General features: G+C 40.5%; 1 protein-coding gene across 2 annotated transcripts; it reads left to right on the top strand.

Annotated features, from left to right (window-relative positions):
• The first annotated feature begins 552 nt into the window (after window positions 1-552).
• Window positions 553-26,476, top strand: TSNAX (translin associated factor X). Of its 2 annotated transcripts, none has more exons than XM_057407041.1 (6): window positions 553-654; window positions 2,700-2,807; window positions 7,187-7,301; window positions 8,965-9,095; window positions 24,242-24,369; window positions 26,072-26,476. In XM_057407041.1, the coding sequence occupies exons 1-6, from the start codon at window positions 639-641 to the stop codon at window positions 26,441-26,443; spliced, it is 870 nt and encodes a 289-aa protein (XP_057263024.1). In that variant the 5' UTR covers window positions 553-638; the 3' UTR covers window positions 26,444-26,476. The 2 variants fall into 2 exon arrangements, with proteins under 2 accessions (XP_057263024.1, XP_057263025.1); XM_057407042.1 differs by lacking the exon at window positions 553-654 and adding an exon at window positions 1,011-1,103.

Genomic DNA, 26,476 nt, shown 5'->3' on the forward strand with positions numbered 1-26,476 from the left:
TCTAGCCTCCTTCAAACGATGTATCTCTTAGCTGGGCAGTGAGGGGAGCAACACAGTGCCTAGTACTGGCTGCTCTGTGCTGTTGGCGTGCTCCGATTCACCTGGTATGGAAGGAAAGCACCACGGTGCTGGTGTGCCAGGTTGAAAGGGGGGCAGCAGGAGACACAGCCTGACAGAGAAGGGAAGGGGACAAGACGGTCACTTTCTGCGGGTCAGGCCGAGGAAAGCAGACAGGACCAGCGCCGCCAGATGCATCTCTGCCCAGCGGCCGCGGTCCGGCAGCGCCGCCATCCCACCACAGCACTACATGTCCCATCGTGCCGCGAGGTTGGGGGGGCCCTACAGCAGCGTCTCAGACTAGCAGCCCATACAGCCGCCTGCTCGAAAACACAGCCCTGCAGTCGGCGCTACCCCTCTTTCGCGGGTACCGACGCCCGATATCACTCCCCGCGCCGCCGCAACTCCGCACTGCGCCTCCCACACCGCGAGCGACCTGGGGCGTGCTCCGCCTCTGTGGCGTTTTTCCCTCGGGCACTTGTGCTGGCACCCCGCTGGGGCGTTGCTGCGAGGCCCTGCCGGCGCACGGGGCGGCAGCGGGTTGCCGGGGGTACGCGGCCTGGCTCGGCGGCGGCAACGGGATGAGCGGCAAGGAAGGTGACGGCGGCGGCGCGCGTGCCTCTTCTCCCTCACCCCCCGGCCCAGAGGCGGTTGGAGCCGGCGGCTCCTCGGTGCGTGGCGCAGCGCGGCCACGGCCCCCGCCGGACCGAGGCGAGTCCCGCGGTCCCCGGAGCCGCCTGACCGGGGCCGGTGCCGCCGCCTGGCGCGCAGGAGAATGGGCGGGCGCTCGTCCCTCAAGGCGTGCGGGCCGTGCGCCGCCTGTCGCCGCCGAGGGGCGGTCCACGGGCCGTTAGCTGCGCTGGGCCTAAGGGGCCTCTCAAGCCCCTTGAGCCGACAGTAGATAAGGCGTGAGGAGGAGGTGGTGAAAGTGGGGATGCTCTGCAGCTAGGAGGGGCGGAAGGATGAGCCTCTGCTGTGAGCAGTGGTTCTCTTCGGCTGTGTCACCAAACTCTGCCTTTACACCTAGGGAGGCGGTTTCTGCACAGGTGTTAGTGCCTTCCTAGTTGGACTTACAGATGTGGCCGTGAATGTAGTTTCAGAGATCATCCTTGATGGCAAAAAAGTGGTTGCTATAGTTAAAAGCTGTGTATTAGACCCGGATAGTACTTGTAACTACCAGCAACACGGCATTCACCTTGCAGCATGTGTGTTTGATTAGCTTAGGCAGTCACTCCCTCCCTTCAGCCACAAAGTGGGCCCTGCAACAAGGAAGCTGGCATTTTTACTTTAAAAAATCACGTCTTAAGTTATTGCACTCTGTGTTTTTCTGGTACCCAAGCTGTCGCGTTACTCTGTAGAACCTCTTCTCTCTATTTCTCCCACACACACTTCAGGAGGGCCTGTTTTTTCCTGTAGGTCATTATGATGTTCCCAACTTTCAGAATACTGCAGAGAGTTTTAATTCTCTGCACTATTTTGAGGGCTGTGTTTGTAATGTTTTCAACTGCTACAGGAAAAACAAAACCCTGAACTCATGTCCTAACCGAAAAGAAGGAAAAAATGATTTTCAGTTTCCTCTTTTAGAAAGTAACTACGCCCACTTCTGGCTTTGCTTTGGGATAATAAACAATTAAACAGAAGCATTTTAAAATCCAGTGTTCGTCTGTAACTTTTAAGTAGCTTCCTTTTGTTCTTCTTTTAAGGAAATTGAGAGCACTCCACATATTCCAGAAGGTATGCTTGTATGTAAGTTTGCCAAACTGTGGCCTCTGTTACGAACACAGTGTGTGGCTGTTGCAAAAAAAGTGGTAGCGAAGTGGGAGGAATGCGTAAAACACTGAATGGCACAGTGAGTCTATCCTAGGTGAAGGAAGGACAAAAGGAAGAAACAATACAAGGTGTAAATTGGTAGGAAAACACAGTACAAGAGAGGTGAGCTTGGGGTGAGGGTTTGAAGAGGAAGCCTAAGGAAAAGGCATATAGAGCCTGTTGAAGGGAACAGCTATATCAGGGTGAAAAGAGAAGAAGCTAGTCAGCGGGCAGAATGTAAGATGCTATACTGCAGGAGCTAAACCTGCATACCTGGCTAATGGTAGTTTACTTAAATTATGCCTTGCTGCTTTTTCTGTTTACTGAAGCCCCATGACCCAAAATAATTACAGTATTGGAAACATTTCAGTGACTCTGGTCAAGCTGAATATTTAAGATAATTAAAAAGGAAAAAAGGAAAAAAAAAAGGTCTAATCCTGTAGGCTTTTGCTCAGACAAGGGTTTCCATGCTGTAGGCTTTTGCTCAGACAAGGGTTTCCATGCAGCTATCCCCTTACAGAAAGGAAACATGAAAGGGTGTGAAGATCTTGCCAAAAAAAAACAAAGGAAAATTTAAAAAAAAGGCACCTGGAATCCTACCATACTCATCCATTATAATTGGTAGGATTTTTTCTAATTTTCCCTAGGAATGTGGTAGAAGAAGCTAACATGAAGATGACATTGGTTGGTAATAAGATTCATCTAGTTTATCTTATGCTATCCTGTAAAATATGGTTACAGTTGGGAATACTTTGAAGACAGTGTTCTGATGCTGCTTATGCTCTGGCAAAACTTTTATTTTTAAAATACATTTTTGGGTGTTCTATTAATAGGATCGGGTGGGTTCAGAAAACGAAAGCATGACAATTTTCCACGCGGTCAAAAAAGAGAGGAAAAAGAGAATGTTACTCCATCTTCAGCTTTGATGACATCTTTCAAATGTAAGTAAGCATTCAGAAAGCCGCATTATGAAAATGTGGTGTAGAAATTGCTAGGAAATAACTAGTATTTAGTGATGGAATAAACCAGCATCTCTCGGGAGAAGCTTGAAACTGGTTGGATTTGTGCTTCACACATTTAGAGCTTGGCTTTTTGCTTCTTTTGCAGTAAAGTCCTGAGAAGGGGGTCTCAGAGTTCCACCTGACTCATGATTTGCTTCCTTTTTCATCCTACCTGCTGTTCCCTCACCCTACTTGTGCTGAATGTGGTGCTAAGCAAACTGAGCAAGTGTTCAGCCAGACAACAGGTGATAGGGTCCTTTGGTGGCAGAAAACTAAGATCTGCAGAAGTGCAATGAAAAATCTGAGCCATGGTGACAAGAGGAGGAAATGGCTCCTGTTGGGGACACTGAGAAGGCTCTTAGCTGTTGACCTTGGCTCTGGTGCATAGATGACTTAAGCTACTTTAATGTAGGTCTGGACGCATTGATTGGTGAATTGGTAGCTGTACATACATGCACTTTTTAAAAATAAAAGTTCAGCTAACTAATTGTCGTGGTTTAAACTCAGTCAACCACGCAGCTGCTCTCTCACTCCCCCCTCCTTCCTCCCCCCCCCCTCCCAGAGGGATGGGGAGAATTGAAAGAATGTAACTCCCACGGGTTGAGATAAGAACAGTCCAGTAACTAAGGTGTAACACAAATCACTGCTGCTACCACCAATAATAATAATGGTAAAGGAAGTAACAAGGGAAGAGACTACAACCGCTTACCACCTGCCGACCAATACCCAGCCTGACCTGAGCAGTGATCTAGCCATTCTGGGTAGCTGCACCCAGTTTATATAGTGGGCATGATGTGCTGTGGAATGGAATACCTCTTTGGCTAGTTTGGGTCAGGTGTCCTGTCTGCTTCCTCCCAGCTTCCGCTCCTCCCTGGCAGAGCATGAGATTCAGAAAGTCCTTGGTCAGAGTAAACATTACTGAGCAGTAACTAAAAACATTGGTATTATCAGCACTGTTCCCAGACTGAAAGTCAAAACCACAGCACTGCACCAGCTACTAAGAAGGAGAAAAATGACTGCTACTGCTGAACCCAGGACACTAATGCAGACCTATGTGTAAACAGTTCAAATTGTGTGTTTATAAATTAGCTTGTATTTAAGTTTCTTTAAATAAGCAAGTGTAAACTTCCCTCCAGCCAAACTGTTTTTATAGGGTTTTGCACAAAACCAGATTTACACTCCAGTAAATTTAGTTGAAATTTCTCATTAGACAAGCCATAAGTAGGCAAAACTGAATTTCAGTAATAAGAAGTCTTGACAGAAGAAGGAAGGGAAGAGATTAGTTATTGGTGTAAAGTTTTCCCCATCCTGACTATTTTCTGTGAAGCTAAGGAGAGTGAAGGAGTAAGAGTCAGATGGCTGTCCTAGATGGTCCCTTCAACATCATGTTAATTCCCTTGCTTTCTTTAGAACAGATATTTCTTCTTTTTCCTGTGTAAATCAGCTCGGCAGATCATTAACTTTGACCCCTGAACTGTTATACTAGATAATGTACATACACTTGTGCTTGAATTGAGTAGAGCAACTGTACTTTCATTTTTTACCCTTAAGCATATTGATTTGTCATAAGGTTGCCATTAGTTCAGATTCAAAACATCTGTTTCCCTCCTTTCATGAGATCCAATCAGCAGCATGTGGCTCATTTCAGAAATGATGTAAGGGACATGATATATTCATCTTTTCAGACATCCACTCTTTCTATTACAGTAGTGCTTCTAAGCCCCATGTGGAGACAACGGTGGTCTTTGTCTCCACGTCAGACATAAGATTTAAGAAGAGGTGTGTTCCAGGTGGCTTATATTTTAGCAAGCTGTGTAAGGTGATCTGGAGTGGCGGACTATTTCTGTGTATGTTGTTTGAATCTAAGCAACATAACGTGTGACCTTAAATGGTTATATACATTTTGCTCTTTTTTTATCTCCTTGGCAGAGTGTTGTACTTGAATTGACATAGTTACCTGTTGGCACCAAAGATGCCTAAAAAATTAATGAGAAATTGTCTTCTGTAATAATAATCAAAACCCAAGGAGTATTCAGTTACACCCTTTTTTTGCATAATACATTTTAAATATGACAACTCGGTGATACAGAGGGTGGATAGTATCTGCATTTGTAAGGTTAAGATTTACCAAGTGTCATTTTTGACAGTCTGAATCTGCATGACCAAAAGCAATAGAGTCTGAGTCTTTGCTTTCAGTGATAGAGTGAACATTAAAATGAAATGTGTGGAGGAAATGGCTGTGTGGTCTCAATGTATTAGCCTGGAGAATCCACTGAGTTCTAGTCCTTTCCAGTTTTAGGCAACAGTACAGTATGCTTTCTTACATCCCTTTAGGCTAAAGATTACTATATTTGTCAGTGCTTTACTTCGGGTCGCAAAATGGTTCCTAGTAGTCCCTAAGAGGTTTAAAATCTAACATCAAAGTCTAAAAGCCAAAGCTGTCCAGTAGAGATTGGCGTCATTGGTAATCTTGTAGATCCTCGGAATAGTGAATGTCCTGGTAGATGAAATTTGTAAATAGTTACTGCAGATGTCCTATATGTGTCCTGGGTTCAGCAGTAGCAGTCATGTTTCTCCTTTTTGGTAGCTGGTGCAGTGCAGTGTTTTGACTTTCGGCCTGGGAACAGAACTGATAACAAGGATGTTTTGGTTTGGCCAAGGACTTTGTGAGCCTCATGCTCTGCCAGGGAGGAGGGGAAGCCAGGAGGAAGCAGAGACAGGACACCTGACCCAAACTGACCAAAGAGGTATTCCATACCACAGCACGTCATGCCCAGGATGTAACTGGGAGTTAGCCGGAAGGGCTGGGAGACTGCAGGGTTGGAGGAGGTATCGGTTGGAGCTTGGTCGGGCTTGGGGGCCGAGTTATCGGTCAGCTGGTGCTGAGGTGTTGTATTCTCTTCCCTTGTTATTTCCTTTATCATTATTATCATTGGTGGTAGCAGTAGTGATTTGTGTTATACCTTAGTTACTAAACTGTTCTTATCTCAACCCGTGGGAGTTGCATTCTTTTCAATTCTCCTCTCCATCCCTCCGAGAGCAGGGGGAGGGCAAGAAAGGGGGCGGAAGTGAGCGAACGAATTACCTGACTGGGTTTAAACCACGACAATATGGCATCCTACAAAGGAAAGTACCAGTCACCCTCCCTCAAGTTCTGCCACAATGATCTGAGGGGAAAATTTCTTCTTGATGACAATTCATTGATGGACTTGACTCTCAGAATTTAGAAGAGAGATACTAATCAGACACATGAAAGACTTAAAAGATTAGTAGGAGCATTTGTGACTTGGAGTTTCGGAAGAAGATTGGGGAGTATAGAATAAAATAAGAGAAACTAAGTTTTTATTAAAGTGATGAGATACTGTTACTTCTGTAGCTTTATCTAAACTTTTATTGTCAGCAAACTGCTGTGCTTTTTTTAAAGGATACTCTCTTCTTAGACCCTTTAAAAATTCAACCTCTTAGCTCAGTTTCACCATCTTCTCATACAGACACTTTAACACCTCAGACAGCTATGCAAGAAATGTGTTAGATTTCTTCCAAGTATCTATTAATAGTTTATTTAGTGGAATAATTCTCTATAAAATGTTAGTGCTATCTGTGAAACATTCATGTTTGACTGTGATAACCAGATACACATACTCTGTTCTTTGTGTTCATTGTGGTTAGACAGAATTTACATCAGTAAGTCAGAAATCTTATTTTGATCTTGCTTTGCTTTAGTACCTTTAGAACCTTTAGTTCTTAGGGATATTAATGTATTTGACTTTTGGCCAGGTCTAGTTGGGATGTAAAATGCAACCTTTCTTTTACTAAATGGTGCATTTTAACAGTGCATGTGCCTTGGTCAGATGCCTTGTTTGGTTGGTTGGTTTTAAGGACTGATGAATCTTATTTACTAATGATTGTAGGATTCTATTTTTTAATTTATCTTTCTGCATTTGGGTGAAAATTTAAGTCGGTTTCCTGAGCAGCAGTATGCAGAATAGATTTACTAGCTAAAACAAGTATTTTACTCTAAAATTGTTTGGGCTGGCTTAAAGCATCATCAGGGTTGATGTATATTTAAACCTGAATTATTCAGCAAAAGTAGTATTAACGCTGACTTTTGTAGCTCTGGGAGTGGTGGCTTCTGCAGCCATGCCACACACAGGAGCAGCCGCGCTGCCCATCCTGGGAAAAGGCAACCAGGGGGAAAAGTGGTAAAGGCTGGTGGGCTGGAGCCTATAAGCAGTTACTGTAGCACAGGCTGTCTGCTCTTCCCCTGCGCTATATACATGTGATAACCAGGCTTGTTCCTGTAATGGTTGCTTCTGCAGCATTTCAGCTGGAGCTTGACACCAGGCATGATAAATATGAACGGCTTGTGAAGCTCAGTCGTGACATAACTATTGAAAGCAAAAGAACCATATTTCTGCTCCACAGGTTTATCAGGTGAGTAGTATCGAGCATTAAAGTGTTCACAGAAACCTAGAAACTGCCTTGCAGTGTTCTCTGTATTTGTGATTAATAGCTGCACTGTTCTGTTGAGAGGAATTTAATTAACTTCCCATAAACATCCTTTTGGGTAGATGGGAGCTAGCGAATGCACACTCCAGTTAGAGAATGAAAGATGCATGTTCAGGTTTCTCAGTTGGTTTTACTGATGTATTAAACAGGATCAGAGTAGTAGAGTGTAACAGCTTAAGAGACCTTTCCAGCTTTCAGCAAACTGGGAGAGAAGAGCATGTACCCTTCCTTCAGGTTAGTTGCCCCTGCAGCTACTTCACCATTTTGATTGCTGCAGCCCCACCCCAGGTCATCAATCCAAAGAGGAGATGACCTGGGTTCTGTTTACTTCAGTAAATACTGCAGCCTAAGAGGCTTTTGTGTGAAGTTTTGAGCTTCTGTATGTTTTGTGTTCTTATGAGCCTCCAAGCAATCTTTGGAAGCCACAGACAAACTAGAAGAATAACAGGAAAATTTGAAGCTTTTCATAGCCTGCTGTATAAGATCCTTAACTCTATGTGTCAAACAGTGGTCTTACGTATTATAGCAGTTCTCTCCAATCCTTGTATTTCTAGTTATCTTTTCTTACTTATCAATGCATTCTGCTGTATTAGTAGCTATTTATAGTTACCGTAGTAGTGACAGTTATAAATAGGTGTTATGAAGTTACCCTCTTTTTAATTTGGGCTTGTTCTCAAAGAGGCATTGTGACAATTCCAGTAAGTGCTACAACCTTGACTGTAAATAGCTACTCCCACTGCAGGGGCTAGGTAGCTGGGAACTGATAGAGGAAAGAAACATAAAAAACACTCCTCTTTACTCTGAATTCCAGGTTCCTGTTTTGTAAGATATTCCTGGTTTTGTGAGAGTGGAAGCTTTCTGTGCTGTATTTTTTTTTCCTTCTTTGCTTTTCACTATTATTGTGGCTTTACTTTCAGTAAACTTTACTGTTTGCTTTTAAAACTTTTCTTGGGACCAGTCTATCAGTAGTTCCTTAAACAGACTGTAAACTAATATACCATATAGATTATTTGGTGGGGAGGGGGAAGTTTAAAGAAAAGGAGATAAATTAAACTTTAAATGCCAAGTATATACTGTGAGTATGAATCAAATATTTCAGCTGATCCTGAACAGTATAGTCCATAATTACTTCCTAAAAAAAAAAAAAAAAGTCACACATAGAAGTAGGTCAGGTATTATATTTTGCAATATGGTAGTGTATTGCAAAATGTTGATTTATTTTTTAAGAGGTTGAAGGACTTCTGCAAATACTGCTGGTTTTCTGGAATACTTTTTTGAAGCCTTTGCACATGTTTCTCATTGTTCTTACTTAAGCAATAATTAAAATTCTCATCTGGAATAAGCATCATGCTACCAGAACTGTGTGGCTGGCTGATTATTTTCCTGTACATTCTTATGTACAGATTTTTGGCATATGCAGTAGGTATTAATGGAAGTTAAACTGTTCCTCATTCCGGTATCAGCTTTGCTTTTTCCTGAAGCCATTGAAAATGTATTGGTTAATAAAAGAAAACGTGTAATACTTTTTTTTTAACTGTTTGCTCATTTTCTGAAAGCTGCTCTTTCAGTTTAACTTTTCTGATTGCAGTGCTCCCAATGGGGAAGAAATATTAAATGAATCTGAAGTAAAACTAGATGCTGTCCGACGGAAGATTAAGCAGGTTGCACAAGAACTGATTGGAGAAGACGTGTATCAGTTCCACAGAGCTATATCTCCAGGTATATTATTTTAAAATAGGGAAAGTGTGCTATTTGGTACTAAGCTCAGTTTACCTTTACGTAGCAGTGGTTCCTCTTCATGCTGCAAGGTCTGAATATGTCACATTTCTATGCTTATAAATCAGGACTCAGATTAATCTTTGTTGTTAGCAAAATTGGCTTTGGTATTAGAGAGGCTATTGCCCTTCAGTCAGCTTATCATTGCAGTTAAAAAAGATTTAACTTGGAGACTACATTTGGAGAAATTTGGACCCAGAATGGAACTGAAGTTGGGGGGAGTAGTTCTAACAAATGTACTGGCCATTCTCCTCTGAGTTAGGAGCATTTACCCCACCTGAAGGGTTATAGTGTCTGGGAGGAGAGTGGGAGTGACTATCTTGTGAAATGATTGCATCTTGAGTTGATAAAGTTCATGAATTAAAATCCTTAGATTAGCATTTTCTTCCTTCTGAAGACTCAGAATGTGCTTCTGCTTCTGTGTTGCAAGCATTAAATCTGAGTTTATACTGTTTCAATCACATCTTTTTCTGCTCCTCTCTGTAAATAGCAGTCTTTACTAACATCCTTCAGATACTAAATCCCAGTGCTTTCATGACTCTTGTTGTCAAATCATATTTCTTTGCTGAATCTTTGCTGACAATCTGAATCCTACCTAAAATTGTAATATCTTGTTTTCAGCAACACTTAAGTAAAATATGTAATTGCTTCTTTGACATCTTGTCCATGCATAAAAGTGTCTTTTGTTTATCAGTCTTATTTTAAACATATTGGACTCCTGTATATCTTTCCTTGTTTAGGCAAGACTTCTTTAGCTGAGGAGACCTGAAGATTTGCACTGAATGATTTGTTTAAAAATGTCCATAGGATTGATTTGATAAAGCAAATATATCTATGTAGTTTACAAGACAAACAGTGCCCAGGTTAACTTATGTTTTACACAAACGTAAGTTGGTTAAGAGTGAGACAGCTCTTAAATGAAAGCTTGTTTTGGGCACTTCTGAACCAGAAGGAGCTTGCCCTGCTAGTCTTCATAGCTCTAATTCAGTTCCACAGTTCTCCTACCTGTGGTGCATTGGGTTGTTCAAATGAAATGCAAGTAGTTGCCCTTAAAGAGCCACTTAAACTCTCTGCATCTTGCTGCTATATATAGCTTAGTACTGTAATGAAGAAGTGAAAAGAAAGAGATAATTCAAAACTCTGATGCTGTTATGACCTCAAACCATGAGCAATCCTAGTCAGTGTATACTGTGAGTATCTTGACATGCTGAAAATGTGTTTTGATTTTCATTCTAAGTACTGGTTATAAAATCTGAACATCCTTGCATTTAGTGTTATGAACAAATATTTTTGAAAGCTTCGCTGAAACTTGTAAACCTTGTCTGAATAATCCCTAAAGTTTGTAGTCCTGTGCGAGTTGTATAATTCTATCTATAGAACAGCAGCGTTTGAGGTCTGCTACCCCATGAATCTTGGTGAGACCTCATGATACAAGCTGTCAGCTTTGCCATGTGAGCAAAATTGTATGTGGTAACCGGTTACCCTGTATCAGCTGCTTCACCTGAGTTGTCTCCATTTCCTTAGTACATGGCTTTGTGTGGGTAAATTCAAAGAGGCATACCTCTTATTTTTGCTGAGGGCCAGCTTACCTGGAAATAGCTTGCATTCATCTCAGATGTAATAGACTATGCCTGCCTACATAGCAGACATACAAAAACTTACTGTGCAGTAACTTCTATGTGTACCCATGGCTTATAAAGTAAGTGAGCAAACCTGATGCCAAGTTTCTACCTCCAGATTGTCCAGATTCCCTCCTCCGAGTTAAAAAATAAATTGCTGGGTTTGTTTTTTTAATTTTTTTTTTAATTTATTTTTGTTATTTTCTAACCTGAAAAGTTATATTTATAATTTTTATATTAAAGATATGTAAACTGAAGCTAGCCAGAACAACCTAAGAATAAAGAAATTAATGAAAACATTTCCGTTCAGGTTTGGCTTGTGTGGTTGGTAAATATTCCTACATAGTCAGCTACACTGACTCTCCTGCATAATCAATCTCTGACTTGCATGAAGATACCTGTAATATCAAAATGGACCTGAATAAACTCTTTAGAAAACAACTGAAAATATGCAGTCTGAAACAATTCAGCATTTCTAAAACTTTCCTTCAGTGTTTTAAATCTCTGCATCTTAAAATGACTAAAACGTTTTTGTCCATTGTAGAGCAGGCCAGGTTATTACAGACCTCTAGTATAGGAAGTTAGAGGCCTACTGCAGGTGTATGATGACTCAATGCCTCCACAGCTGCAAAGCTATTTAGAGTAGAACATACTATTTCAGATGTAAGGGACCTACAGTGATCACATAGTCCAACTGACTCACCAGTTCAGGGCTGACAAAATTGAAGTGTGTTATTAAGGGCACTGTCCAAATGCTTCTTAAATGCTGACAAGTTGTGGCATTGATCATCTGTCAAGGAAGCCTGTCCCAGTGTTTGACCACCTTATCATTAAAGGAATGCTTCCTAATGACCAGTCTAAACCTCCCCTGGTACAGCTTTGAACCATTCCCGTGTGTCCTATCACTGGATCCCAGGGAGAAGAGATCGGTACCTCCCTCTTCAATTCCCCTCCTCAGGAACCTGTAGAAAGCAACGAGGTTGCCCCTCAGCCTACTCCTCTCCAAACTAGACAAGCCTAAAGTCCTTGGCAGCTGTTTACAGGACATTTCTTCCAGCCCTTCCACTGGCTTTGTTGCCCTCCTCTAGACCCATTCACATCCTTCATAGCTGCATGCAGTTATATCCACAAGAGCACATCCCGAACAGTTGCATGAGGCTTGGAGCAAGATTGTCATAGAGTTTAAGAATTTTCTTACCACAGTCTTAAGACAACTTAAGAGAGGGAATCTTATTGACCTTTCTAGATGAAAAGAAAGGAAAACAAAGAGGTATTAGTATATTAAGTAATAAGGAGAAAGAAGTAGACTGCTGCTCATCTTTCCAGAAGTTAGGGGTGGAGTGTCTCAAACAAATGCCTGAACTTTATGTTTTTTTGGACAGAACTAAAAAGAAATATGCAGCCCCCATTGCATTTCTAGAGTTAGAACTGGGAATAGCTGTACTTCTAACTTTTTCTTCTTTTCGGGTGATGTGAGTAGGTGGCAAGTCAGTGGAATATCATTGGTTATGTAATACTGCCTGGCTCTGAGATCTCCCCATTGTTTCTGTAATTAGGCAGTTCTCACCTCATTTCGAAGACTGCATATAAAATCCAACTGAAATAAGATGCCTTCATCCCATTTCTGTAGGTCATACACAGTGTCTGCTTAAATTCTAGCTCTTCTACATGATGCTCCTCTATTAAGGGAGTTTGTGCCATCTGATGTCCATTGTTTTGTAAGGGTATGTGTTAGAATGTAAGTGTGTGTCCCTGAGAATACACGGAATGCTTTTACACATTGTTTAAATGAGCTTGTATGTGTGATAAGTATGAAATGTGAACTTTTAGCCAGAACTTTAATCTTTGTTCATTAAATTCTCTGCTCTCCAGCATTGGGGTGGCAAAAAATAGGAATATGCAGGCTTAAAGACTTGCAGGTCTTCATCATGCTGAAGCTGGGATCAAGGAGGTATGAGAGATGTGAAGATGCTTGATGTCAGGATTATGAAGCAGAGATAGAAAAACTAGAAACATGAAGAATGAGGGAACAGTTAGATAAAGAGCAACTGCAGGAGAGAATGCTTTATTCTCCCTGCCCCCCACATTTTAGGAAGAACTGTAATTGGAAGGGAAACAGTGGTAAGAGTTAAAGAATGTTTGGTTTAGTTTTGGTTTTAAGTCTAGTGTTCTTTCATTGTAGCTTTGCTTTTCTTGTAGTGGAAAAAGCTTGTATGCCTTTTAGAAAATAAATGTAGCTAGGAAAAGTGCTAGATCTTTTGTATGTTATGTATTTCCTAGAGCTGTAAGTTTTGAACTTCCTTTCACCTAGTTTTCAATTCTGATTTGGTATTTTAAAGAAATTCTGGAGAACTAGTTAAAAAAGTTTTTTTTATGAGCAAAACCATGCCATTAAACTTTTTTTCCTCAAAAAAGAATAAAGAAACGCCTGTGTCCCATATCTCAAAAGCAGCATGTCCAATTAACCTCAAACTTCCTAAAAATGTTCTCCTTTGTCTTGAAACCAAACATGAAACATCCTCCTGTTCCCCACCCTGCCTCTCACAGAAAGAGTAAAAGGGATCAAAACTGGGCTTATAGTGAAACCATCATAGCAGCTGTAACTGGGGAATCATGACGGGCTGCATAATAAAGCTGCCTAATACATATTTTATTCAGTATAATAACTATTAGCCTATAAATAGAAGAGTGCTATGAGTATAATGCTTGGGAATATTGTTTGCCACTTGTAATTGTTAAATGCTTTTTTTGGGGTTACTCCAAGCAGTTGTTCTTTTGACTTGAAGATAAAACAATTCTGGCAGAGCACTAAAGGAGTTTTCATGCTTTCCCTCATTAAGAATAGTGCTAATGGCACGCAGGACATTTCCCCAAAGGACACTTGCATGAGCTCAAACACTGAGTATAGCACTAATTGAACAACAACAAAAACTGATGACTGTTTTCTACACGTTTCTTAACAGTACAGATTGTCCCAGGGGATGATTAAACAAGCAAACAAAGAGATACTGAAATAATGAAGTCTTTTTTTAATGCAGAGCTCTTCATTTGTTATGTTAGAATGTTATGCTTTGTTGATATTTTTAAAGCTTTACTATTTGTAATATAGAATTCCTGCTCCTTTGCCCCACTTTGCAGTGTATACCTTATATATCCTGTGAGGAAATGTGTACTGTTCCTTTAAAATTGCTGTGAGACACTGTGCAAGAAAGGGACTGAAAAACATGGTATGAATTTATGAAGGGGAGGAAAAAAATGTTCATGATTTTATATATGTATATATGTGTGTTTGGGTATTTATATATGTATATTTAACTCTAAAATACTAAGGAAAATATCAGTAGTATACAGAAAAGATCTGTATGAGCCTTAAAGACAAGATACGTAGAAGTCTACAACATGTGGTGGGTCCTGTGCTTGGGTTGCAGTGCTACAGGCTTAGGGAAGAGTGGCTGGAGAGCTGCCCAGAGGAAAAGAATCTGGGAGTGTTGGTCGACAGCTGCTTGAACATGAGCCAGCTTGTGCCCAGGTGGCCAAGAAGGCCAGCGGCATCCTGGCCTGTATCAGAAATAGTGTGGCCAGCAGGACTAGGGAAAGGATCATCCCCCTGTACTCTGCACTGGTGAGGCCTGCACCTCAAATACTGTGTTTTGGGCCCTTCACTGCAAGACAGACATTGAGGTGCTGGGGCATGTCCAAAGAAGGGCAACGAAGCTGGTGAAGGGTCCAGAGCACGAGTCTTACGAGGAATGGTTGAGGGAACTGGGGTTGTTTAGTCTGGAGAAAAGGAGGCTCAGGGGAGACCTTACCAGTCTCTACAACTACCTGAAAGGAGGTTGTAGTGAGGTGGGTGTCAGTCCCTTCTCCCAACTAACAAGCACACAGGACAAGAGGAAATGGTCTCAAGTTGTGGCAGAGGAGTTTTAGATTGGATATTATAAAACACTTCTTCACCAAATGGGTTGTCAAGCACTGGCACAGGCTGCCCAAGGAAGTGGTGGAGTCACCGTCCCTGGAAGTATTTAAAATATGTGTAGATGTGGTACTTCGGGACATCGTAAAGTGGTGGACTTGGCAGTGCTAGGCTAAGGGTTGGATTTGATAATCTTAAAGGTCTTTCCCAGCATAGTTGATTCTGTGATTCTATGTTAGGATTTAATCATGAATTATTCTACGCATGTTCTAAATCTGCCCTCCATATATTCAAAACTCGTGTAATGCAGAAGGAAATATAAGACTTACATTATAGGTAGGCATTGTGTGGGATTGAATGGAGTACCTTTTTAACATGATTTTTAAAAAATGAAATCTCTAGCTATTTGGAGACTTTTTTTTTTTCTCCCCTTAACAAGGACATGTGAGTGAATTCTAAGGTTTTTGAGGTGTTAAACTATTTTTTATATACTTTTTTACATATATGTTATATATATAGCACTCAGTTTGACCGAAAAACCTCTTGGAGTGATGGTTTTAACTATGTGTTGATGTTTTTACAATGTCATTAGATTCTGCTAGGAGCTAGGTGTGGTATTATCTTCACAGCTGATAGACAAAATGCGGAATGGGGAGGCCATAAGTCTTCTGGGGCTTCTTCAGTAGTGTGGTGTAGGATGATGATAGTAGATGCAACGAGAGCATTGTTGGCTGACCTTTCTGTTTGCTGTGTGCCCGAGCTAGCAGCAGTGGTGAGTGGAGTGGTGTGCACAGAGAAGCTCATTAGCTCTTTATCATGTCTGCACTTGCTCTCAATAGGATTAGATGACAAGACTGTAAAATGTCAGCACCTTGTCAAAACTATTGCTCTGTGACTGCTTCTGCTGCTGCTGATGTGGGGAATTCTGTGTAAAAGTTCAGCATTGACGCAGTCTCACACATAATTTATCTTGTGCAGGCACTATTTCTGTTCCGAGAGAATGATACAATGGAGCTTATTTCTGTCTCCTACCTTATGCCATTTAGAGTCACTTCAGGCGTGTATAATCATACTGCAACAAACTGCATTGCTGGGTTGAACACAGCCATATAAATGTGCATGGATGGAAAATAGTTCAGTTGTACTAGAATACTGTTTTTTAACTACAGTATGTAGGACCACCATACGTGCTGCTGTAAGAAACGCACTGGAAATGCATGAAGTCCGTCCAAGCAGGCCAGATTTAAGTAATTTGATTATTTAAGTAATATTGGGGGTTTTTGCGGTATTGTATGAAGGATTTTAGTTGGAACGCCAACTAAAGGAACTATCCACATAATGATTTCTGTGTTACCACGTTTTTTTGTTCTTAACTTTTTTATTTGTGAAATGGAAAAAACAATGAAGACTCAACAGTGCTAGATACCTTTGTATTTGTAGACACCTGTGTATTTCTGAAATAATACCAAGGTAACGAACTATTCTGTACATCAGGAACAGGAGAACTAGGACATTTTTTTCTGTAAGAAGGTTTAAAAACTGATAAAAATAGGCAGCATATTTAATTATAGGTTTGCCATACAAAGGAAAAGGCTTTTCTACTACATAAGGAAGGTATCATTAATTGTGAATATCTCACCCAGGCAAAGACTTAAATACACACCTAAAACTTGAAAGCTATCCATGAAGGAAGCAATCAGGTTTCTGCAAGATGGTGGGAAAACATAGTAACACAGGAACAGGATGTGACTGAAGAATGAATCTCTTTGCTGTTGTGGGTGAGAGGTAAAATGCCAGAAATGGAAACAAAGTTTCCCGATTATACTGGAAAATTAACAGAATTTGCAGTGAATATACTAGTATTTATCAGATATAATTTAGTTAATTTCTTTGTTTCTATGTTTTGTTTCTTTCTCTGTTTCTCTGGTGTATTCGCGTCACCAAGTATGCCAACAGACTTTGTCAAACTGATTTTCTTCAGTGCAAGTTGCTTATGTGAAACTTGATACCTTCAGCTTGTTGCATCTTACTACCCTTTTATTATTTCTGGTTCATGCCTTTTTTCTAGGTTCTTCCAGGGAATGTGAAAAATCAGCAACTGCAGAGCTTCTTACTTTCTGCTGCGGAGTTTGTATGACCAGACACAAAAACTTAAAACAACCCTGGGAGAGTGAGTGTGATTTGAGACATGACCAAGCAGGGCATGCACTATGTGAGCACTGATTATCAGCTGATCCCTAAATGAGCTGTTGAGTTCAGCAAAAGTTGTAAATTCAGCAGGAGTCAGGGCAGCATATACCCATAAGATAAGCTTTTACAGTCTTTAAGATATGTGCTCTGGATTGGGCCAAACAAGGATTGTCTTTTGCTACTGAAGTTTTCCAGTTAAGACCTGACTGTTTTAAAGTCCTGCAGAACTATTATGGCAAATACTGTAGTTATTTACATCGCAATCTGAAACTAGTGACATTGTCTGTTAATTCATTTCATAGTTCGCAAAGGGAGGAGTCCTTGTGCTCTGGTTCAGGAATTTTTTTGAGCCCCCTCAGCAGTCATTCACAGATGAGAGCTCTCTAGCCTTTACAGGAACCAAATGCAGGTGGCACATGAGAGGAGACCAAGAAAAAAAATCTTTGAATCTTTTTTTGTTTGTTTGTTTGCTTAAAAAGCACACAGGACAATGTGTCATAGAGGAACTGCATTCCAGGAAACAACTAGTATAGCCCATGGTGATGAGGTTTTTGTTTTGCCATCATGTGCTGAGAAATGGGGTTTGGTGAGTAGTGATGTCCTTTTTTACTATCTCACCAGATTTACATTTATGAAGATAAATGTCCACCATTGGTGCTTCTGGCATGCTAGTGAGTTGGAGCTGTTGAATGGAAACATCTTGAGGAGAACTTTCACTGGGGTTTGAACTGAAGAAGCTGTGTTGTGTTAGCTGCCCTTCCTTCTTTGATCATTGAACTTCCTGGCTGAGTCAGAGCTTCCTTTCTTTGGTATCTTGAACACTTGCCCTAGAGTGTACACTGTTAGTAGTGTAAAATTTGCCATATAGATGAATGACTTTTAAAACTCTTATCAAATATCAAGGCAATTGGAGGTAGTCAAAGAGACGGGAAAGACTACTTCTCACTGGAATAGTTTGGGTTTTGTTTTGTTTGTTTTTTAAGAACTTCTGTAGAACATAGGCTGCACTTCAGAATTACTACATTGGGGGATGAATAAACAGAACTCCCCCACAACCCTTCAGAACAATAAACTTGGTTACAAAAGTAGCCATGGTACATCCCTCAGCTCTTCAAGTAGAAGCAAAATGAGTCACCTGCAAATTAACCCTAGCATTTCTCATTTGTACTCATATTTCTAATAACAATAACAAAAAGGGTTGATAATACTGTTCTCTGCAGTGAGAGATTAAAATATTCTTTGCTGTTTACTGCAGGGGTTTTGTGCCTCTTTGGGGAAATAACTGGACTCTCACAAGCATCTGTGCCTATTAAATAGGGGACCTCTATTTGTTGCTGTAGTTACTGGGAAAACAGACTAATTTGGTATTACCTTTTTCCCTAAAGTTGGTGTGTATTCACCGTTAAACAAAGTGCAAACAATATTAACACTTCAGTATCTGAAATACGTCAGTTCAACACAGGCAGCTAGAAGGGAACAGAGCTTCTTGGTGGTCATGGATGTGTCAAGTAGCAATTGAGTAATCAATAAAGCATTCAGGGCTTAATACTAGAAATTTGCATTAACTTAATTATTGGTATAATAATAAAGCAGTTTAGACAAATCACTGCTAGATGTGATATGCTTCTGAAAATTTATTTTCCATTCATAATCAGTTCAGGGTTATTTAAACTAATTTTTCCTGACATATTCACATCTGTGTTTGTACTGATCACTAAAATAATTCAAAAACTGGATTGAAAAAATTGCGCAATTTGTTTCTGTGGATATGGACTTAGCTGTGTTTTTTCTTTCCCCAGTTCCCTTAAAAATTCAGACTACTCATAACCCTACCTGCTGTAGTGACACAGCTTTTGAAATATTACACCATGAATAGAAACAGGTTCTCTCTCTCCCTCTCCCTTCCCTTCCCCAGTTTGTAATGTTTTATGGACATTTGCTCTAGTGCTTTTGTTTGTGTTTGTGAGTCCCATTTTATCAAATCAGTTTTATCAAATTATTCTTTCAAGCAACTTTCACAACAGGATGTCCAGAGCACGCTTGTCTCTGAGGACAGCTGGCTCTATGCTCTTCTAGTATAAAATTAACCTTTGACTTCATGCTCACAATCAACAAAGCAGGTTGATTGTTTAGTTTAATTACTTAAGTTTTTATCACTTGTGCATGGAAAGAGACTTGTGAATTAAGGAATCATTGCCAAGTCTGGAGAGAACTGTAATGGAAAAGACTGAGCTGTGAATTGTCGGTTTCATCCTCACAGGATGCTAACTCTGAAGCAGAATGATTTAATTTGTGTATTAATGCTTTTAAACTTACTGCTTGTATTTGTCTCAGTTGATGTATCAGGTTAGTTTTCTGATTATTTTATTAGTTCTCCCCTTCATTTATCAACATGCTTGTAGAAGTGGGATATTCAAGTCTGCCCCCCCCCCCCCCCCCCCCCCCCCCAGCCTGCCGAGCTTACTAAAAGCAGCTTTCCAGTTTAACTTTGGTTTCTCTTTGGGATTTCCACAAGAATATGATTTTTTTTTTTTTTCCTGGGTTTTGGGGGGGTTGCACTAAAGTGGTTTATTTGGGTTTCTTTAATGAGAATGCAACGTGCCAGCCTAAACTTGATGATAAGATACATCTGTGACTGTGCTCTTGATTTTTGCAATGAATTTGCAAGGGGGTAGTTTCACATGACTCACCCTGTAAATGTACCCCACCCTTCATTTAGTGATCCTGGAAGAAACTTGCTCTGTGTAATTTTCCTACTATCTTTCTAGTGGCTGCTATTGGCCTGTGTTACCTGCTGCATGGTTTAGGAGGGTAAAAGAACACAGACTGTAATTGCTTATGTCCTAACCATCAACACAGGCTGCTCTGTGACCAAAAAGATACAGAGAAAGAGGAAGGAAAGAGGACAAAGGGATAGAAGGAAAATGAGTTTGGGAAGAAACAGGGAGAGAAGCACCTTATTTGGGAAGATGGCAGGTAGCATTGGCATTGGTACCATCAAGAACTGAAAGGCATGAAATCCATTTAAAACCATATTTTAATTATTGAACAGATAATTTAAAGGAGGGAATTAAGTAAGCAAAAATTTAGGAGGAAACTTTCACCTCTTGTTTCATCCCTCATTCTGGGTTAAAACTTGTGCGTGCCTGCATTTACGTCTCGGATAGAATTAGGTTCTTTTTACTCTAACCTGACTCCTGCAATTAAGGAATTTTTATTCTTTACTTATTTCTAAAGTAGAACTATCTTTTACTAACTCTCATGCATTCATTTGACTCTTGGACTGAGCACCCCAATGACTTGTTTTTTCCAAGAATCCTGTTTTCTTGCTAAGGTTCTTCGAGAAGTGGCTTAACAGTACTTTCTTAGAACTTGCATATGGAGATTAGGGTAAATGTCTTGAATATCAGCTGATAGAGCTGTCAAAAATACACAAAATTTCAGGCACAATATGTCCTTTATAGACAACATGTGCTCAGAAGATACCTCTGTGTAAGTTTCTAGTTAAAGTAAGTTCTCAAAATATAGAAGGACTCTTACACTGGGACACCGTAACTTGTCACTGGCACAAGCCATTTATGTCTGATAAATGTAGTAAAATATCAGAATACTTAAGCACTTGTTACCTTACATCTGTAATTTTAAGAAGTGCTGGTAGAAATAATGCACTGCTTTTAATTGGGATTTTTGGTCTGTGTACTAGAAAAAAATACATAAAAGGCAGTCTTACAAACTATTCCATTACTGGCAGTGCAATCCATAAATAAGCCAGTTTTGGAATAAATCCAAAACAAGAGCATAAGGGGAAAGGTATTGTTGGATGGTGTAGTGAAATGGGATGGAGTTTTTCACCTTGGGGATTGTTTGCTGAAAATAGCGGATGTCCTACCATTAAGCTAAAACATAATATGTGTAAACGTCCTTCTACCTACACATGAGAGCACCTTATTTCAAGGTCTTGGGTCACTGAAGAGTCATGTTGTAGCTACTTCTAGAAGGAGGGCTTTAAAAGGGGGAGAAGGGGAGAAGTCAAATGTAAATGTTTTTTTGCAGAGTAGTTATTACCAGGATTTGTTACCAGTCTGTAATGGGAACAACTTTAAATGAGGTTTTGTAAGGCTTGCTTGGAAATAGTAGGAGACAAATTCCCACATTGTGAAACAGTGACAGTAAATGACACACCAGACCGCGTGTGCAACATTCACATGGTATTAAATGGGAGTGAGGAGACGAGTGGAATATGACAGCTATAGCGGGACAGCAGGAGGAAGTAAAAATATGCTTATGTATACATGCATACAAGTATGCCTCTATAATAAAATACATAAAAAAGGAGCAAAACATACGCCCTGGAAAAGGACAAAATGTGTGGAGAAGCATTAAAGTGGAGTGAGCTGAAACTGGAAGTTCTGATTGATCAAGGGAACTGTTTACCAAAAAGTTTGAAAGCTGATTTGATCTCTGAGAACCTGAGAAAACGCCAAATCAATTATTCACATGTGATAGTCCTCTTCACAGATAGCATAGATGTTGTCGAGTGCCACTGTGTCTGGTAGCTTCCAGCTTATCCACAGAAAAAGCCAGAATTTCATAATGGATTACTGGTTGCGTCACATCAGAGGGTTAAGTTGGGAAAGGTGATGAAATCCACCTCTCTGCAACTTCTGGAGTTATTTAACTTAGATCCTGAGTAGCTTTTATCTAGTATTCTTCTATTGCTTGTTCCCTGAATGCTTTATCTGAATTCAGTTGATTAAATTATTGTGTTTAATTGGGCTTGCAGCTCCTTGTGTGTGTTTTGATTTGTGATCAGCAGTGCTGAGGGTGGCTTTGGTTGCTGGATGTTTATTCAGCTTTTCCAAATGCTGCTGTATGGAAGCATGAAGAGTGCAGGCTGAACTGCAATTCTGAATTGCCCCTGCTCACCTTGCAAATAAAGGAGAAATGTAAAGAGAAAAGAAATGTAAAAGGAGAACATGCAGGTCACTTCTCACGTTACTGTGATTTGGAAAGCCTCCTATGACTGAATTTTCCCTTGAGGTTACCTCCAGTTTTTTGGGGTATTTCAATTGTCATCTGTTATTCAAATCTGTGTTCTCTTTGATTTAGACTTTTTCTTTGATCCAGATGGTGTCTAAATTTGCTGCTTCCTGCATATCTCTGTAGGATGAGGTCCTGGCCCTGTAGAGGCCAGCTGAGGATTTTAAGATTATTTTAATGAAAGCAGGATTCTACTTCTGGTACCTTTGGGTGCGTCCACATTTTCTCAGTTTTCATACTGGCAAAACCGTTGTCTAATCCTTGCAGCATGATCTGACAGTATCACCTCTTGCTTCTCTTGAAGTGACACCATCCCCATAGAATGCATATGTTAGAGTCACGTCTGTCATGTTGCAGTCTGTTCCTTTAATATCCTCCTTTGGCACTTTCTCTGTCCGTAGGTCAGGGATCCACATGCATTGATTTTGTCTTCAGAACTTTTTTTAGCTTAGTCCTACCCTGGCTGTTCCAGGTTTGATTCTGCTTTTTTTTCCACCAACAGTGCCAACTTCAGCTTTCTGCTTACAAAGTTTTCTCACATGCTTTCCCCAGATCTGCTCTCTGCACATAAGGAAAAACTGACAACCTGTGAAATCGTTGTCTGAACATTCAGACTCTTTCTTAGATCTCACCTTTGCAGTAATGCATACAGAAAATCACCATCTGCCAAGTAGGTAGTGAGAGGTAATTGTGACAGGTGGCTGCAGATAGCATACAGATCTGGTACAGGCTACGTTTGTTATCCCATCTTTTATTTCCTTGCCAGCACACCAATTCCTTTTGTTGCCCTGAATCTGTTGCTTTTAGAGGGTAAGTTCTAACCTGCATGTTTTAAGGAGCCTGTTCACTACCACAAAATAGAGAAGTGGGAAATTCCATTTTAAACAATTATCTACTGTTGCTGTTAAGGTGAAACAAAGGAAATATCTTTTGGAAATGACTGGGTTTTGGTAGGTGATCTGCCCTGCTTATGATTTATCTGCAGTCTTGTTCTTTGCATTGTGCCTCTGTGGACTTGTGAAATACTAATCTGCACTCTCCATCATACAAATGCTGTCTTTTAAAAGCTCTGTTTGTATTGGAACAGACCTTCCAAGATCATCTAGTCCAACAACCCCCCAGTGAGCAGGGATACCTTCAACTGGATTAGGTTGCTCAGAAGCACATCCAGCCCAGCCTTGAATGTTTCTAGGTATGGCGCATCCACCATCAATCTGAGCAACCTGCTCTAGTGTTTCCCCACCCTCACTGTAAAAAAATGTCTTCCTTATATCCAGTCTAAATGTACCCTCTTTTAGTTTCAAACCATTACCCCCCATCCTACTGCAACAGGCCCTTTTAAAATATTTGTCCCCATCTTCCTTGTAGGCCCCTTTCAGGTACTTTTAGGCTGCAATAAGGACTCCCGAGAGCCTTCTGTTCTCCAGGCTGAACAAGCTCAACTGTGTCAACCTATCTTCATAGGAGAGGTGCTCCAGCCCTGTGATTGTTTCTGTGGCTCTCCTCTAGGTGTGCTCCAGCAGGTCCATGTCTTTCCTGTGCTGAGGACTCCAGAGCTGAATTCACTACTTCAAGTGGGATATCACAAAAGCAGAGCAGAATCAATCTCCCTTGACCTGCTGTCACGCTCCTTTTGATGCAGCCCAGGATACGGTCAGCTTTCTTGGCTGCAAGCACACACTGCCGCTCATGTCCAGATTTTCATCCAGCAGTACCCCTAAGTCCTTCTCCTCTGGGCTGCTCTCAATGCCTTCATCCCCCAGCCTGTATTGAAACTGGGGTGTGCCTCGACCCACATGCAGGATTCTTCATTTGCCCTTGTTGAACCTTGTTAAACATGGTCCCACTTCTTGAGTTTGTGCAGGTCCTTTTGGATGGCATCCCACCCATCAGGCTTGTCAACTGCACCACTCAGCTTGGTGTCATCTGCAAACTTGCTGAGGCTGCACTTGATCCCACTATGTCATTGATGAAGGTATTGAACAGTACTGGTCCCATTGAAGACCTCTGAGGGACATTATGGGGAGGTGCTGTTCAGTATGTTTCTGAGAGTAATGTAATTCTTTATGTTGAATTACAACAGGTTCTGAATGAAAAATGCAGTTGGAGTAAAAACTTGAAAATGTTTATCTGCTGTGCTCTTGGTCTGGTTTTTGTACTTCAGAAGCATGCTATGTTAGATTATGTTTCAGTGTTATTTCTGGGTTATCTTAGTTTTCACTTCTTGCTAGTAACCTTAAAAAGATTTCTAAAAAAATAAATAATGTGAGCATGGATCATTGCTGGAATGTTTGAATTAACTGTCTTAATTGTGCTGTTTTTTGCAGGACTTCAGGAATATGTTGAGGCGGTCTCATTTCAGTATTTTATCAAAACACGCTCTTTGATTAGTGTTGAAGAGATCAACAAACAACTAATATTTACAGCAGAAGACAGAGAAGAAACAACAAACACGGTAAAAATGTTTCTTTTCTCGTGACAAACATCTTTCTGGAATGGAAATGCAATGAGTAAGCTTAGTCACTTTTTTGGCATCTGATTAAATAAGGCCAGTTAGTGGAATAATATTAGATATACATGTAGACTTTGACTCGTTCAAAACACACTTTTTATTCTGACAAGTAGTAAACTAAATCTGTGGGATGCAAGTTTATAAATTTCACATCCTTCTTATTCAGAGCAAGCTGAACTCCTGGTAGAGGGAAGGATCCTGGGTAATGAAATATCAGCAAACAAATACAGAGGAGGGATTTTTAATGTCTGGGACTGCATGTAAGGCCTGCTGATAAGTATCACTATACTGGTGTAATAGTGATGTAGCAAAAGCTGGGGGTAACAAGTGAATCAAAGGCAGGATGAACTCTGAATGAAATCTAACTGCTGGTAACTAGTAACTGGTAACTAGTAACTAGTTACTGCTGGTAACTAGTCACAGAAGGCACTGTATTCACCTTCTGTTAAAATGTACTCTGTGTGTCTTAGCTCCTTTGTAGTCTTCCTGGAGTTGGTCTTGATGCTTTCCCTCAGAGGACCATCATACCTTACCCCTAATACCGTATCTGCTGTTTCTTGGCTTGCCAATACTCCTACCCTGCCCTAAATGGAACTTTTTGCATAGGGACAAACTACTGCCACTGATCACAGTAAACTGGGTTCAGTTTGATTGTTGACAGAGCACAAAAGGCAATTTTATAGTGATACACAGAAATGCCCATGCAGTACATGTGCAGTGTACAGTAATGTACAACTTGAGATGAATTCCTGCGTCTGCTTCTGTTGAAGAAATTCTGCTGTAAAGCACTTCTGATTCTTTTTCATTCTCTTGGCAAGATATTTCCAAAGAAGCTATGTTTTCAGCTTAAGTTCATTTGTTCTTACCAGAGGCAAACCCGTCGTGGCGCACTTGTTTTAACAAATTGTGGAGTTATTAACCCCTGCATACATGTCTCTGACCAGATTTATGAATCTGGATGGATAGCGTGGGAGCAAGGGACCAGCAATAAACCTGTGTTGTCTCCCACATTCCAATATTTTGGCAATAAAAATCTTTGGAAACATGGATAAAGGAACAAACCTGTAACTTTGTGATGAGTTTTCTTCATGAAGTATTTTTCTAGCTATTTTAATGAGTTCAGTTGATATAAAATACATCTGACTGAGCTATACCTATCAGCTTCTGGTATAAGATACATTTTGAAATTCAAGATATTACTGCAAAATTATATGATTGGTTTTCCTAATGCTGATACTTTGATTCTTGATTGCTTTGATAGCTTTGGATAGACCATTTAGGTAAAATGTAAATCTATTAGGCTGAGACCTATCAGCAAAAAAGAAGAAAATGTAAAAAAAGCAACTGCAAATAAATGTTAGTACACAGACGTGATAATTCTGTTTCAAATGTAGTAGTAGCAGGGTATGTTTATCATGTTTGCTAGAATGGAAATCTCATTTCCAGTGGAAATGATGCTTTCATACCTTCTGGTATGCTGGAAGGAGGTCCGTACTTCTGAAATCAGACTGTGTGGAAGTGCCATGCAATTTAATTTTCCAGACTGTTTTCAATTACCAGTTATGTCAGATAAGTCAGTGTGTATTTGAACCATTATAGGCTGCTTTTTCATGTTTCTCTGTACTGGACTTTGTCCTGTCCTCAGACTTCAAGTTCCCATGATAAACAACCGCATACTTGGAGCCTGAAGATAACACCTGTCGATTACCTGCTGGGAGTGGCTGATCTAACTGGAGAGCTGATGCGGCTGTGCATCAGCAGCGTTGGAAATGGTGACATAGACACACCTTTTGAACTGAGCCAATTCTTACGTCAGATTTATGATGGTTTTACTTTCATTGGCAACACTGGACCTTACGAAGTATCTAAGAAGCTGTATACCTTGAAACAGAGTCTGTCAAAAGTAGAGAATGCCTGCTACACGTTAAAAGTACGGGGATCTGAAATCCCAAAGCACATGCTGGCTGATGTATTCTCCACCAAAACAGAATTGATTGATGATGATGGTCTTCCTTAAAATAAGGAGACTGTTGCTACCCAGAAGGAGAGA

This window comes from Pezoporus wallicus, unplaced genomic scaffold (assembly GCF_028554395.1).
Source record: "Pezoporus wallicus isolate ANWC-B61680 ecotype Strahan unplaced genomic scaffold, APGP_CSIRO_Pwel_v1 scaffold_6362, whole genome shotgun sequence".
Lineage (NCBI taxonomy): Eukaryota > Metazoa > Chordata > Aves > Psittaciformes > Psittacidae > Pezoporus > Pezoporus wallicus.